The sequence below is a fragment of the Panthera leo genome, chromosome B4 (genome assembly GCF_018350215.1).
Source record: "Panthera leo isolate Ple1 chromosome B4, P.leo_Ple1_pat1.1, whole genome shotgun sequence".
Classification (NCBI taxonomy): domain Eukaryota; kingdom Metazoa; phylum Chordata; class Mammalia; order Carnivora; family Felidae; genus Panthera; species Panthera leo.
The window spans coordinates 25939924-25956806 of record NC_056685.1 but is presented as its reverse complement, the minus strand read 5'-3'; the positions used below and the strand labels follow the sequence as shown (position 1 = coordinate 25956806).

Genomic DNA, 16883 nt, shown 5'->3' with positions numbered 1-16883 from the left:
GCCATTATGAGTAGTGATGAATACATAGATGTACTATTCCTCTGTGCACCCTTTTTCTTTTCAGCAATCAAAATGGTGGAGGTTAAGGGGACAGATCTGACATAAAAGAAACCCTGTATGTTACTATTATTTTAGTTTACATATGTAAACAGTTATGCATACAGAGATAAATACATGATCTACAGGAGTGAATCAAACATTATACTGTTGCAAAGAAAATAATTAATACTTACTTCCACTGGCAAACCCACTAGTGGCTGTTGCTTGCATCACCTCCCTTCTGTAATCCCTATCTTTTGGGAAGCTATTAACTGCCATCTTGTTTGCTTCTTTTTGTCTCTGTTCTCTAAAAATAAAACATGGATAAACCCATAAAAATAATATCAAGTACAATGAGTTTACATGTGCCACTTCTCAACAAATGGTCAAAACAAAATGGTATATGGAAAATAAAAGAACTGAACACAGCCATACTATCAAGTGGTGTGGAAGATGAGAGAGACATAGCTAACAGAACATTAATGTTTCTCAGTGATGGCAATATTATAGCAATTATTTATATGCCATTAACCCTACAACCAAAACTCTCCAATATTAATTCTACATATACGAAGGAAACATATTATCCTTTAAGAATTATAAAGATCTCTATTACAAATTATAAGACACATAAATATAGGATGATATAAAATTATAATTAAATATACTGTTTACAAAGTCCTTGGGGACAGCTGCTTATCTGTCCAAGTTATTTTTTTTATTTTAAGAGAAATTATAGAAAACACAATGGGCCAACTCCTACAACTAAAGAGGAGAACGAGGAGTTTCACTATAAGAAATCTAAACTCAGAATGTTCTAAGATATTAACTTGTAGAATCAAGAAGAAATATTTTTCAATAAGAGCAAATACCTTTCAAGCCACTCTTTTGGTTTTTCCCATTGTGAAACTTCTGTTCGACAATTGTAGTAGTATTTTTTCCCAGAAGAGCTAATATGCTCAGACCAGTCATCTGCAGAATCATAAGGCTTAAAAATACATTTTTACAAGTTAGAAAATGTTAATGCTAATCAATCAATATCAAGAATGCCAAAGGTTTTCAAAGCATATATATGGAAAAAGACTATAAAACAAAGGGATCTTGATCTAGAATGTAATTCTCTGTATATATATCTTAGGAGACCTTGGTCTACTGAAAACCATCAAAAATAACAATAGAAAATCCTATAAAATTAAACAGATTACATTAGATTAGGCACAGAATAAGAAATGCAAAATTAACACATCTTGACTGTAGAAAAGCATTACAAAAAGTTGCCCATTATTGTAATTTTAATTGCTGAAATCCAGTCACACGGCAGCGGGAGGGAGAGTGTTTTAGAAAACCCACTCAACTGACTGATTTGATGACAGGACAGTGCAGCAGTTCTAAACTCATTATGGCACAACAGTACTCACATACAATGTAAGAGAGAACACCCTGCCTATATTAACTTACTTAGTGGAAAAAAAAAAAGGCACAAAATTAAAAAAAGAAATGTAAACACAGCCTTGTGCTATAAATTTGTTTCACCTTCAAAATCCATGAGATGGGCCAACTGTTAGCTAAACCTTGTCTAATACACAGGGTCAGCAGCATCACTCATTTCCCTGTAACAAAAACCAGCCTTTCAAAAATTCTCACATTCTCTAGGTATTTTATAGATACTGTTAAATTATAAAGAAATTAGAAAAGTCTGAAAGGAGGCCCCATTTCCATGGAACTGATCTCAAAAAGTATGAAGTCTAAGTGCCTGCACTGGCCCCAGGAAATCGGATAGGTTTCCAAGTGTACTTCTAGATGAAGTTGACTATTTTCTCAAAGGAGCTTTGAGATCAAAATGAAACAATGTCATACTTTGGTAGTCCACACTTCTTCTGGGGTCACCGGTGTAAAGTGAACAATTTTAAAGCTTGAGGAACAAACTCTCATGCCCTGCTTTAATTTCACCAAGTAGGAAATAAGCCTAGAGAACAAACTTACAAGTTGTCCATAGGTCACAAAACTAATTGTGACAGAAAAAAGGGTCAACACCTATGTTTCTGGATGCCCATTATTTCCACCAAATCAACTCCAATTCTAAATAGGTCACAATAATTTTGAGGGTAGATGAAAAAATATTGCAGATTCTGCCACATTTATGCTCTTGGGAGTATGCTCCCCAAAAATGAAGCTACTGGAAATCACCCATGTGCCTCCAAACTTCTGATACCAATGGGAAGTTAACTCTCAATCCTTCTAGTTTCCAGAAGTAGCCTACAAGTACCAAGCTGCAGGAACCCAACCATGGGAGACTGAATGCAGAGCAGATGTGAAGTTCTAGGTTATCTTCTATTAAGACAAGTGTCAAAGAGATAATTCGATTCTATTTTTTTGTTTTGTAGTTATTTTTCATAAAAACATTACATACGCTAACATATAAAGGGTTTACAATTGACCAATTTAAAAATTATTTTTCATATTTATCAAGTTTTAATTTTTAATATGGCAAATACTGATAGAAGATAAACAAAAAACAAAGGCTCTCAAAACTCATGAATGTAGAAAGATCTTGAGAAAGAATGAAAACAACTGCTCTTAACGAATAGTACTAAACAGTACTCCATAGGCACCATCTGTTCTCCAATTCAAAATGTCTTTTACCTCTTACGCAAACACTGCTTTTCTCTTTTTAAAAAAGCATATCCCTTTCTACTGTCTTTCTTGGAATACAGAATCCCACTACTTCTTGCCCAAGTGAGACCATGGGAAAGAAATGGTTAATCTTGCAATTAACCTACGAATGGTTATTAAGGAACAGTTCACTGAACAACAACATCGAAGATAGCATTTACTGTAACAAAGAATTTCATGGAGTCCTAAGAATTCTCTGATAAATTTCTAATTTTTAAAAAATTAAGCTGTGGGGCGCCTGGTTGGCTCCGTCGGTTAAGCATCCGACTTCAGCTCAGGTCATGATCTCACGTTCCGTGAGTTCGAGCCCCGCGTTGGGCTCTGTGCTGACAGCTCAGAGCCTGGAGCCTGTTTCGGATTCTGTGTCTCCCTCTCTCTTTCTGCCCCTCCCCTGTTCATGTTCTGTCTCTCTCTGTCTCAAAAATAAATAAAAACGTTAAAAAAAAATTTTTTTTTAAATTAAGATGAGTATCTTTGGGCAAGGCTGATTACAGAAACCAGATCCTAAGGGCCTCGAACTGAAAAGCTCCAAAATATGCAGAAGATACTTAAGCCATAACAGTAGAGCTGATATATAAATGCAAAGTCATCTAGGACTGAATTCAAACTAGGACTGAATCCTTAGCAAATCAAAATTGGTGGACAGGCAGAAGGGAAGATACCAATTATGTATTTAAATGGGAATAATTTTTTTCCTAAATGAAGCAATTTAGAGGCCTCTTAAAAATCACAAATACGCGTAACTAATCTAAAATAATCTACATGAGGTAAATCCTATTATGATTTAGATCAGGAAGGAGGACGCATTCAAAAAGCTTTTCCTAGTTACCATGGGCTCCGTTCTGTGTTAAACCACAATAAATGTTCATCATCACAGGACATGTGAGCATCTTAATCTAATACTGAAAAAATAAGACAACTTCAATTTGATTTTCAACAGTTTATAAATATAAATCACCCAACAATAAAATGTCTTTGTAGATAACTAAATAAGATTTTCAAAGACAGATTTAAAACGTGAAAACTTCGAAGAGAAAAAAGAACTACTTTTTTAAAAAGTTATTCCATATCGTGTTGACCTAAGTTACCTAATATTCATCTTTTCTTCCACTATGAAAATACTAAAAACTAATTTTATGTTTTATTTTCTACTCAAAAGCTTCCATTAGAAGTGATTTGAAGAGAAAGTCAGTTTACAACTAAGTAACATGCAGAAGTTTGAAAAGCTAACTTCTCAGGTAAGATTAAATTTATACTTTATAAAACATGTGTCATGCCCACTGGGTACATTATAATAAAAAAGACACCTGCTTGGAGATTAATTATATACCTATAGTTGAAATTTACCAAAAGGGAAATCCTGATTCTGAAAACATGTAACAATTCATTCCATTTCAGTACAGTCTTCAGCATCCACCCACATAATGAAATCCCCTAACATGATTTGGGTTGATGAAACTTCTCTGACTGCTCATTGTCATCTTGGAAATCAAAATAACCAGAATGAGTTTTCCTTGAATAAAGATTCTGTTTAAACTAATGTCCACATGGCCTGCCACTCTAACTGTCAGCAAGTACCAAATCAGAATTGTGAGTGATAAATGGAACTTTAAGTTATTGCTTGTTACTTTGTAAATTAATGGAGCCATTTTCCACAAAAAAGATTCATCCTAAAATCCTGACTATACACCTTAATGGAAATGACTCCTCACAAGTAGTTTGGTAGACACCGCTTAAGGTTTACCAAGCTGTTGTCTCAGTCTCGACACCACGCTCCTAAATTTTTTTTTTTTTTTAACGTTTATTTATTTTTGACAGAGAGAGACAGAGCATGAGCGGGCGAGGGGCAGAGAGAGAGGGAGACACAGAATCCAAAGCAGGCTCCAGGCTCCGAGCTGTCAGCACAGAGCCTGACGCGGGGCTCGAACTCACGAGCTGTGAGATCATGACCTGAGCTGAAGTCGGATGGCTCAACCGACTGAGCCACCCAGGCACCCCAACAACCAACACTTCTATGCTGTTCTGTGATACTGCAAATTACATTCTATTTAGTCACCTGGCTTCCCGTTAGATTCTGCCAACAGTAGGCACTGGAACAGGACTGAAAGGCAGGAGAAAGGAGAAGCCTAGCAGCCACAGCTGGCTCCAGTTTCTGGCTCTCTGCTGTCTGAAACCAGAACTAGCTTCATACCACTGAGGTTCTAGCCAGATCTCTGCAGGACTCCTCCTCTAAACTACTAGCTTCTAATAACCACAACGTCTTCTTACTGTACTCTGGCCCTAATGGTGATTACTATAGATGCAATAGCCGAATGTTCCTTTTTGTTTCTTCAGTCCTCAAAAGCATGCAGTATCTGCTTAATCCTATATATAAAATTCTTTGCACTATTAAATTTTCTGTGCTGAAATATCCAGTATTGTTTTGTTCTCCTACCTGGACCCTGACTAATACAATATTTAAAACCATTCTAAATCTACCTTTATGAAAATACTACCATTTATGTTTCGACTTTCTGCAGAAATGTACTATCCACACTGCTTCAACAAGGGACAAGAAATAATCAATCCCAAGCACCTTTCAATGCTGATTAAGTCATGATGATCACCAAAGCAAAATCTGTTGGATTCAACCTCCACTTCTATAGTCTTCTAGTTGTTCTTTCCTTCCTAGATTTTCCAAGGTACTACCGGATAGAATTTTGTAAATTGCAAGTATGAGGTTACCTCACCAATTCTATGCTTCAATAGCTCTCCACTGCCTTTCTATAAAATTCATATTCCTTGGTAAGATATATTATTTTTTTGTGATCTGGCTCCCACTCACATCTGTAACCTGAACTCTTGCCATTCTTTCACACTATCAAATCCTTGCCGTTCTCCAGATACACTGGGCTATCTCACACTTCACTGTCTTTGTAGATGCTGTTCCCTTTGCATAGCACACAAATTCCAGACCTCTTCAACTGGCTAAGTTCTATTCAATCTGCTCAGTAGTGTTACTTGTACTTTAATATCTTACTCTCATCCAAGCTGGGAGTTCTCCTTCTGAGTGCTCCCAAAGCAACTTTAACTCACACTGTTTAAAAAAAATTTTTTTTTAAGGTTTATTCATTTCTCAGAGACAGAGAGAGACAGACTGTGAGCAGGGGAGGGGCAGAGAGAGAGGGAGACACAGAATCCAAAGCAGGCTCCAGGCTCTGAGCTGTCCACACAGAGCCTGTTGCGGGACCCGAACTCACAGACTGCGAGATCACGACCTGAGCCGAAGTCGGACGCCCAACCGACTGAGCCACCCAGGCACCCCTAACGCACACTGTTTTAACTGTTCACTCTTCAGTTTTCACCACAGGTCCAAAAGTTCCTTTAGGATGGGCCACATTTTCTTAGTACTATATAGCTACAACCTAGCATATGCTTGGCAACTTTTGTAAAATGGACTTGTTACAACTTTCATTTGAACCGTGACTTTAAAAAACCCAAGCTGAGTTATTATTACTTCAGTTTAGAAATATCTAAAATTCCTGACTTAAATTCCCTTGAGGACAGGAATCTTCACATCACTAGTGTTTAGTACAGTGTGTAACCCAGGAGATGCTCTTAACAGATGTTGTAAGATGTGTACATATTATAGAAGGAGAACAAGCTCAAGTTAAACCACTTTAGGTAAGTATAGAAGTTTCATAATCTACAGATCTTTATATCTCAGATATTGCAACGGTAGATTTTGCTCTGTACAGTAAAAAAGTGAAGAAATATCAAAATGGTGTCTCCCAAGTATTCTCAATTCTACTAAAAGGTAAGCTCATTACTTCAAATACATTTTTAAAAAGGTCAACATTTACTTAAAAAAAAAAAGACATTAGATTTAACAACAACAACAACAACAACAACAACAACAACAACAACAGACTTGGTTGAAGGGGTGGAGAGTGGAGGTGGGTAGGGCAATAAATGAAACAAACAGAAAAAACCCAAAACCAAAAGTGAGCATGTTTATATACTTACTGTGTCTGAAGTTTTGCTTGGATTATTGCTTGGATTAGAAGAATGTGAATTTGAACTATGAAGAGCACTGTGGTTGTGTGAATTTTCTTGTGGAGAGTAACTGGTCCCTTAAAAGAAATAAAGAGCAAAGTGAATTATAAATCGTATTTCATGTTTAATTTCAACTGGTTTCTACCATACTACAGATCACCGTGTAACCCTAAATCATTTTACATAAGCATCAGGAATATATACATATTCATACTTCTTGCAATATTAAGCATTTGTGAGCCAACTAAAGATATGGCTTGAAGAGCATGTATCTTACATGGCTGACAGCCTAAGGAAAAATGTTAACTATATTTAGATGAGCAAAACCTAATCTACATCATTTCTGGCAACTTGTTTTTGTTTTTTTTTTTTTAAATAAGTTATATTAGGGAAAGACAGAAACACAACCACACATAAAGAAAAAAGTCACAAAATTTCAAGCGATACACAACTAAAACTCACAAATATCCAATATGTTTTTGCAATTATTTTTAAATTTCTTTTTAAAAATATTTTTGAACATTTACGTATTACTGAGAGAGTACACGCACAAGTGGAGGGAGGGGCAGAGAGAGGGAGAAGCAGGCTTCACACTGTGAGCACAGAGCCAGATGTGGGGATGTAGGGCTCAAATTCAAGAACCGCAAGATCATGACCTGAGCCGAAATCAAGAGTCAGATGCTTAACTGACAAGCCACCCAGGCGCCCCTATTTTTCAATTTCTTAAATAGCTCCTACAACTTTATTTTAAAGAGTTCTGCCAATTTTTTAACTAAAACAATATCAAGAAAACTAAATCTTAGGGAAAGTACTTCCCTTTCAAGATGGTGAAATGTTATCAAGTCCCCTAATAACAGGACCAACTCTACCTAAGAATGGTTTTTAAAGTAATTCATAAGTTTTATGAATAAACCACACATCTCAGAGACCATCAGAGATAAGTGTTCACGGTCTTTAAAAAAAAAAAAAAAAAAAAAAAAAAAAAAAGAGGGGCACCGGTCGGGGTGGCTCAGTCAGTTAAGCGTCCAACTTCGGCTCAGGTTATGATCTCATGAGTCATGAGTTCTAGCCCTGCGTTGGGCTCTGTGCTGACAGCTCAGAGCCTGGAAGTGCTTCGGATTCTGTGTCTCCCCCTCTCTCTGCCTCTCCCCTCTTGCTCTCACTCTCAAACATAAATAAATAGTAAAAAAAAACAAAACAAAACAAAACAAAAAAAACAACAACAACAAATTTTAAAGCCAAGGTATAAAAACATAGACTTGTAAAAATGCTGGTAAGGATATGAAAAGGCTCATCATAAAAGTCTAATTGCTAGTATTTCAAATTTCATTCCACATGTTTATTTTTCAGCAACAAGGTACCATAATTCAACTTTTGTTAAAAAAAAAAAAAGAAAAAAAAAAGAAAAACAACTACACTGTCAATGGTATGGAGGGTACCCTATAATGAACAAAAAAGTGGGAAGAGTAATTTAAATGGATGACTGGTCTAGGAATTAGCACTTAGAACCAGAGTTGTTATTAGTAGAAATAATTAAGAATTAACTATATCAGCAGAGGAACTAGGTGGATAAGAAAGTGAACTGGGGACAGAAGGGGACTATAAAGTTTTAAGATACCCAAGTGGAAGTGGTCAGCAGATCTACACAGAACCAGGAATTCAGAAGGGGATCTGGAAGTCTCCTCCATTAGAAGTGAAAGGTAGGAGACTCTAACTTTACCTTGCATGATAATATAAACAAGCACTATGAGCTTGGAATGAAGTAAGAATATGGCAAGAGCAAAGGCAATGACCAACACTTAACCTTGGATAAGGGCCAGTTTGCAAGGGATGCCAGAAGCAGATCCAAAGACCCAAAAAACCTAGTGAAGTGACAAAAGAGGGTTACTTAAGAACCTGGCAAAACGGAGGTGGTATGACAGGAAATTTCTCAACAAGGCTACTGCTTGATGACTTCTTCATCTACTTGTTTTTAATTTTTTTCTTGCTGTATGGCATGTGTTTATATGAAACACCCTAAACTTTAATACAGTTGGCTAAACATTCTTCAATAAACAACATAAAACACAATCAAGACGAAATCAGTCAAGATTAATTCAGTGTGCAGAAAAGTTACAGAGCCGGGCTAAGACTGCTATCCTTAGAAAAGCCCGCTTACACAGTTGGCCTTTGGCTCACATGTGGGAACCTAGATTTCTGGAGAGTTCCCACAACAGCTGACAGTTGCTCACTGGCTCTAAGCTGTTTGTGCATGCAATATGGTTTATGCTTAACATATGCTTTCCTATTGGGAATCCAGATTTTTGGTACGTGCTAGGGAGAGGTGCCTATGTAACGACAAGCCAAATCCAGTAAAAATCTTGGGTACTAATTCTCTAATAAGCCTCCCGTGTGGTCAACATTTCACATGTATTGTCACAATTTACTGCTGAAGGAATGAAGAAGTAGGTCTTGTCTGACTCTACTGGAAGAAGACTCTTGGAGGCCCACACCTGGTCTCCTCCAGGCTTTACTCTGCATATCTTTTCCCTTAGCTGACTATGCTTTGTATCTTTTCACGATAATAGGTCATAGCCAGGGTAGTAATTACACACTGGGTCCTGTGAGCCTCTTAGACAATCACCAAGTCCCAACACACTCAGTTACAAAGAAAAGGCAATACTCCCAGGTTTTTAAGAAAACCAGATCTATGCCAAAATTTGCACTCTTTACAACTCTTATTTTAAAGTCAGGTTTACAAATAAAAAGCAGAATAATACACACTTGGAATGTCATATTTATACATCCCTAGTAGAGATTCCCATTGAAATTTCCAAAGGCATGTTGAAAATAAAGAAAATCAAGGCCAATTTTAAAGACTGAAAAGAATCCTAGAATAATCCTTTAAGAAGCCTGTGTTAGATGCCCTGACATTTACTTGTATTTATTCGTAAGCAAGAGAATCTATGCTTAAATCTATAAAATAAAAGACCCAAATTAAAGATTTGTTGAAAAGACATGCTAAGTGAAGTACTCTATAAACGTTAAGGTATATTTGGAGTGCCTGCGTGGCTCAGCTGGTGAAGCATCGGACTTGGTTTCAGCTCAGGTCAGGATCTCACGGTTTCCTGGGTTTTGTGAATGCGAGCCCTGTCTGGCTCCACGGTGACAGCGCTGAGCCTGCTTGGGATGCTCTCTCTCACCCTGTCTCTGTCCCTCCCCCACCTGTGCTATCTCAGTCTCTCTCAAAATAAACAAACTTCAAAAAAACAAACATAAGCTATATTAGGAATGAGGTCTACTGACTGAGCCTCCCATGAGGTTAAAATCCATGAATCTACTCCACTTTAATGTTATTCTTACTATCAACAAAAATTCAAAAATTGACAACCACCCAATTAGCTAAGCTCTTGCCTCTGAAGAAACAGTGTACTTTCCACAAGTCTGACACAGATGGTATCAGAGAGCTTTCAGGCCTGATGTATGTGTTTTCAGAGGGCATAACATAATCGCCAAAAACGCCAAGTACAGAGGCACACCAGTCTAAGACTTGAGAGAGAAGAGAAAACTGAATCAGCTGTTAAGAGAGAAGGCACTTTCAGAGACAGGAGCTTTTTCAATAGGGATTAGAGTCTACATCCTGTGAAACAGATTTATCTAGACCACTTAGCAAAACAACTGAAACTTAGAAGTGAGAAGCAAGATTAAGACACATATTTTAGTAAGAGACTAAAAATAAACTGACATTCTTAAACAGAATTCAAAACTAAGTAAAAGAGGTTTTTATAAAAAGCATGATATGATATGGTAGGCAATAAATCCGTACATTCTAGCCAGAAGGGTGTGCTTAAGAACTTAAGGCAGGGCAGATTTGCTTCTGAATAACATGATTATATTAAGTTAAAACTAACTCTCTATAATAAAAGCTACAATTTATATTATCTTCTAATGCAGTTTTGGGGGGTATGCCATTTGAGTCTTCATTTCTCCACGTAGTTCTTTCCAAACTGAAGTAACACCCAAGTAGAAAAGTATAGTGATGATACACACCCAGCATCAGAGTTAATGGGGATGGTGGTTATGATTTTCAGAGCTACATTTGCCATACCTATACAAAAAGTGCTACATCACAAAATTTCTTCTAAATCTTTTATCTTAAAAATTCACATGAATTTTTGTATACTGCCCTACAATGAGTTTGTGTGTTTCAGAGTAAGAACACAAGTTTTCCGTTGTTTTTTAATGTGTATTTGTTTTTGAAGGAGAGCGAGCAAGCAAGCAGGGAAGGTACACAGAAAGGGGGACAGAGGATGCGATGTCGGCTCCACACTGACAGCAGAGCCCAATGCAGGGTTTGAACGCATGAACCAAGCTGAAGTCGGACAGTCAACCGACAGAGCCACCTAGGTTCCCCAGAACACAAATTTTTATTAGTAGGTTGCAGAGTCTAAGACTGAGAGAAAAAATAAGTGATTTGTGGATGGCAATATATCCAAAGATGCATAAACCTTGAACTCAGAATTTTAATACTATATCCAGTGACTATTCAAGTGCACAAAGGAAGATTATATGCTGGTGAGGAAAAAAATGCGTATACACACACACACATATATATAACAATTAATATATAAATATATATATAAAGCCGGTTAAAGACAGTCTCACGGATGCTGTCTGGCCCAGGAAAATAATAGAAGCAAAAGCTGTTTATATGGTCTGGTACCCTTTATGGTCTCTGTATATTTAAAAACAAAATTTCTTTAACGTTTATTTATTTTTGAGAGAGACAGAGTGTGAATGGAGGAGGGGCAGAGAGAGGGGGAGACACAGAATCTGAAGCAGGCTCCAGGCTCTGAACTGACAGCACAGAGCCCGATGAGGGGCTCGAACTCACCATCAGTGAGATCATGACCTGAGCTGAAGTCAGATGCTTAACCAACTGAGCCACCCAGGCTCCCCAATGCTCTCTGTATATTACCAAAAAAGGGCTCACTACTTAAAAAATCTGAGAAAGGTAGATTTATGGATAAGCGGGATAAAATCGACTTTAAATGATAGCGTTAAAAAATTAAAAGTGAGGACTGGTGAAGCAAGTCTTAAAGACCTCTAAGAAAAGGATATTACTGAGATTTAGGTTTAAAGGTAGGGTGGGGAGTGGAATAAAGGGGTTATAGGTCTATGCTTAACCAAAGGCAGAAATGAAACAGAGATGTACCAACATGATTAGATGCTAATGTCAGACTAGAATCCAGGTATCAGCAAAATACAACCTGCTGGATGTAAGTTTTCATCAATAGTTTTATCAGAACACAGTGAGAGCCAACCATTTAAGTATTACCTATGGCTACTGTTTCTCTTTTAATTGTAACAATGACTGTGAGACCTACAATACTAAAATATTGCTAGATTGGGCTTTAATCTAAGATAAAGTAGCGGCGCCTGTGTAGAGGAAAAACAGCAGGTATAAACTTCTATATGATCAAACAAGGCTGGGAAATGCAACCAGCTTTTCAAAAAGTGAAACAACAGTTTTCATTCTACTCAGGGATAAATATCACAGCATTTGTATCCTTATTCAGAACAACCGTTATCAGATCCTCAGACTTAGAAATTAAGTCTTAATGCCTTCAACAAATAACTGGAATGGGTAAGGTATACCTAGAATGCTAAATGCAAGATTTCAACCACCCTAAACTGCTATTCAAACTAATAAAAGCAGATAGTAAGTATGCCTGAATAAGGTTCAGCAGATCTCAAACTTTAGTATATTAAAAAAATATAGATTTCAAGGTTGAATGTCACAAAGATTCTGATTCATGGTATATGGGATGAGACCCCCAAGACATAAATTTTTCATAAGAGGGTTTTAATATGGTCAGTATCCGGGCCACACTTTTATTTTAAATGCTCTACTGCCTTCCACTGTCTTCATCTTCCTTTGAAGAGTTCAAAGAAAGAGGCCACAAACAGTTAAAAATAAGGAGATTTTACAAAGAAAGCCACACCTATAATGAGTAATTTTACCATAACATGACAAATATTTTCCTGAAAAACCTTAAATTCTGCAAACTCACACTAAAAATAAGTCTTATGGGAAAAATAGAATAAGAGCAAATCACTCAAAATTATGCAACTTTATTACAACCAGAGCATAAACAAAAACTTGAATAGCACAGGCAAGCAGCTCAGCACAGTTGTAGATTGTTTCAGGGGATATTAAAAACGCAAAAAAAATTAGGAAAGAAATGCAGCTTGCTGAGGCGGAGAACAGAGAAGTGAAGTTCTGAGCATTGAGGCTACAGCTAAAATGGACAGAGAAGAAAGTGCAACTTGCCACAGACAGGGAGCCATGAAGGCTGGGGGAGTAGACTTGACTTTAGGGGTCTTGCCTGTGCAGCAGCTGGTTGAGGGCTTTATCCTTTCTATTTGAAGGTCATAACCTACTCCTGCTATTCTGATTCTCCCTGCCTAGAAAAAAAAAATTTCACATATGAACGAACACAGTTTCAGTTTATATTGATGTCATTCTCCAATTTACTACTTGTACACGAGCTCAATGGTGGTGGAAAAGCAAAATGTAATCAGACTACGTTTCTCGTTTCTCGGTGAGGGTGGAAATGAATAAGATAATGTGGCGACAACAGGCTTGCACTGGACAGTCCCCTGTAGTTGAGTTACTCCTTCGAGATCTGTGTTATACAAGTGATAGTTCACTAGGCCACACACAGCTGTTGAGCACTTGAAATGTGGCTACTCTAAATGGAAATCCGCCGTATGTACAAAACATACACTGGATTCAAAGACTCAATACAAAAAGAATATAAAATAGCACAATTAATATTTTCATATGGATTACATAATGACCTGTTTTCGATATGTTGGGTTAAATAGTATATATGATTAAAATTAATGTCAGATGTTGGCTGGTAGAATAAAACTGCATACATGGCTCACTGGACAGCACCGTTCTAGATGAAGGTACCCACTGACAATTAGTGAAAGAGGGCCAGAGATGCCTAGTGTACAGAGGCCATTTCTCAAAGATCTGTCCCATCTAAAAAATTAGCTTATAATTAGCTAAACCTAGAACCTAATTCTGCTTAACACAATATGCAAATTTTTCTAGAAATTTAGATTGTACTGTACAGTACTTAGTTCTGTTTCAAACTCTTACCAAGATGCTCATCACTTTGAAAAACTTCATCACCAACAACGTCATACAATATACCTGCTGTTGTATCTATCACAAACAAATGATATCAAAGAGATTCCTTTGTTAAGAGTTAAGGACCAAAAATTAAACTAGCAGAGATAAATGAAAGATGCAGCTTTCACTGAATTTCATTAATAAAGCTTGTTTTAAAAGCAGTACTGCTATCCTTTATGTTTATCCCAAATGAATATGCTACCTATTTTTCTGCAGTGATACAAACTACTTTGTGAAAAGTATGTATTACATACTTCCTTTAGAACTACCCACATCTTTCTTACTCTAACATGTGTAGGTAACATTATTTATATTTACCTACAGTCTACAAATGGAATTTCACAACATATTTTAAGGGAAGGTGTACATGCAAAAGAATAAAGTTGAGTTGGACTCCTTCCTCACCCCATACATACATTATACACTATACATACATATAATACAAAATGAATCACAGACCTAAATGTAAGAGATGAAACTAAAACTGTTATAAGTAAATGTAAGCTCAAATCATCACCAAAAGTACAAGTGAAAAAAGAAAAAATATAAATTAAACTCTGCCAAAATTTAAAGCTTTTGTGCTTCAAAGGACACCATCAAGGAAGTGAAAAGTCAATCCACAGAATGGGAGAACATATTTGCAAATCATATATATGCAAAGGACATTTACCTAGATCTACTAGTAGGAACTCTCACAACTCAATAAAAGACAAACAGTACTTTATTTAAAAATTTTTTTAAACATTTATTATTGAGAGAGAGAGACAGCATGAGCATGGGAGGGGCAGAGAGAGAGGGAGACACAGAATTTGAAGCAGGCTCCAGGCTCTGAGCTGTCAGCACAGAGCCCGACGCAGGCGGGGCTCAAACCCACCAACCACGAGATCATGACCTGAGCCGAAGTCGGACGTTTAACCAACTGGGCCACCCAGGCGTCCCCAAACAGTACTTTTTAAATGACTAAAAGATAACAAACATTTCTCCAAAGACATACAAATGACCAAAAAGCACATGAAAAGATGGTCACCAACATTAGCTATTAGGGAAATGCAAAGCAAAGCTGCAATGAAACACCACTTCACATCCATGAGGATAGCTATAGTCAAAAAAGATGGACAAGTGTTGAGGAGGATGTAGAGAAACCAAAATCCTCATACACACTGGTGTTGAAAATATAAAATACTAAGCTGCTTTGGGAAACAGTCTGGCATTTCCTTAAAAGGTTAAACACTTTTAAACCTTTTAAATAGTTCTTTTTAACACAGAACTATATGACCCAGTAATTCTACTTCTAGGTATATATCCAAGAGAAATGAAAACATGTGTCCACAAATGTTCAGAGTCCATAACAGCCAAAAGATAGGAACAAACCAGGGGCGCCTGGGTGGCTCAGTCGGTTAAGCCTCCAATTTCAGTCAGGTCATGCTCTCCTAGTTCTTGAGTTCAAGCCCCGTATCAGGCTCAGTGCTGACAGCTCAGAGCCTGGAGCCTGCTTCAGATTCTGTGTCTCCCTCTCTCTCTGCCCCTCCCATGCTTGTGCACTGTCTCTCTCAAAAATAAAACAAACAAAAAAAGACAGGAACAAACAAGATGTCTACTTGATTGACAGATAAATAAGATACAGAATATTATCCGACAATAAAAATGAACAAGTACTGCCACAACGTGTAACATGGATGAACTGAAAATGTTATGCTAAATCCAAGAAGCCAGTCACAAAAGGCTGTACCTTGTAGGATTCCACTAGGATGAAACATCCACAATCGGCACATCTATAGAGACATAAAGGCTGCCTAAGACTGGGGGCAAGGTGAAAGCTATAGGGTTTCTTTTTGGGTAATGACATTGTTCTAAAATGGGTGGTGGTGATGGTTGCACAACTGGGAGTATACTAAAAACCACTGAACTGCACCCTTTAAATTAGTCAACTGTACAGGAGGTGGATTACACACCAATAAAACTTACAAAAAAAAAAAAAAAATCTGCCGTAACTTAAATGTGACTTTGACTTGTCTAGCTTAGACAGAAACCCTTAATTCATCATTTCTTAAACTCTAATTCTATGAGATGCTTTGAATACAAAATGTCACATGGTCATGTAAATCTGGAAAAAGTTGTATATGATATTCTCTCATAGAAAACTTAAATGTACTTTAAAGGATCTAAGAATTACTGAAGTAAAGAAACTTTAACCTGGGTAGGTGGGGGGGAGGGAATTAAGTACTGACACATGACACATCATACGTGATCCATGAAAACACTATGTTAAGTGAAAGAGGCCAGTCACAAAAGACCACATGTAATCCATTTATATGAAACGTCCATAACAGAAAACTCTCTCCAGACAGAAAGCAGATCAGTGGTTGGGGAGTGGGCAGGGAGGGGAAGAAATGGGGAGTGACTGCTACTGGTGGGGTGGTGGTGGTGGTGATTGTGTGGTATGCGAATTACACCTCAATTTTTAACGTTTATTCATCTTTTGATAAAGAGACAGAGCGTGAGTCGGGGAGGGGCAGAGAGAGAGGGAGACACAGAATCGGAAGCAAGCTCCAGGCTCTGAACTGACAGCACAGAGCCCGACACGGGGCTCAAACTCATGGACCGTGAGATCATGACCTGAGCTGAAGTTGGATGCTCAACCGACTCAGCCACCCCAGTGCCCCTATACCTCAATTTTTAAAAAGACATTTAAAATTGAGAACCATGTGGGGAAAACAGCACTCAAGCAGGTAAATATAGGCTTCAGTCCAGACTTTGCCTCTGCCTTACTAAATAAAAGTGAGGAGGTCACCCACCTTCTATAATTATCTTCACTTGTCAAATAAGATACTGGTTGGACAGTGTGCAGAATTACTTCTACTTGTTTAGAAAAACTATCAACACAGGACTCTGGACTCTTCAATGATCTCAAGCACTTGATTCAGTACGACACAGAGCAAACAGCAAGACA

At 37.4% G+C, this 16883-nt stretch overlaps 1 protein-coding gene across 11 annotated transcripts in view; it reads right to left on the bottom strand.

The window, feature by feature from the left end:
• The window catches only part of WAC (WW domain containing adaptor with coiled-coil), an 87057-nt gene that overhangs the window by 31274 nt on the left and 38900 nt on the right, over window positions 1-16883 (bottom strand). For all 11 annotated transcript variants that reach the window (XM_042945218.1, XM_042945212.1, XM_042945214.1 and 8 more), the window contains exons 4-6: window positions 6718-6824; window positions 912-1027; window positions 234-346 (exon numbers count right to left, since the gene is read on the bottom strand). In XM_042945218.1, coding sequence (XP_042801152.1) covers window positions 234-346; window positions 912-1027; window positions 6718-6824 — 336 coding nt within the window. The remainder of the gene's footprint in view (window positions 1-233; window positions 347-911; window positions 1028-6717; window positions 6825-16883) is intronic.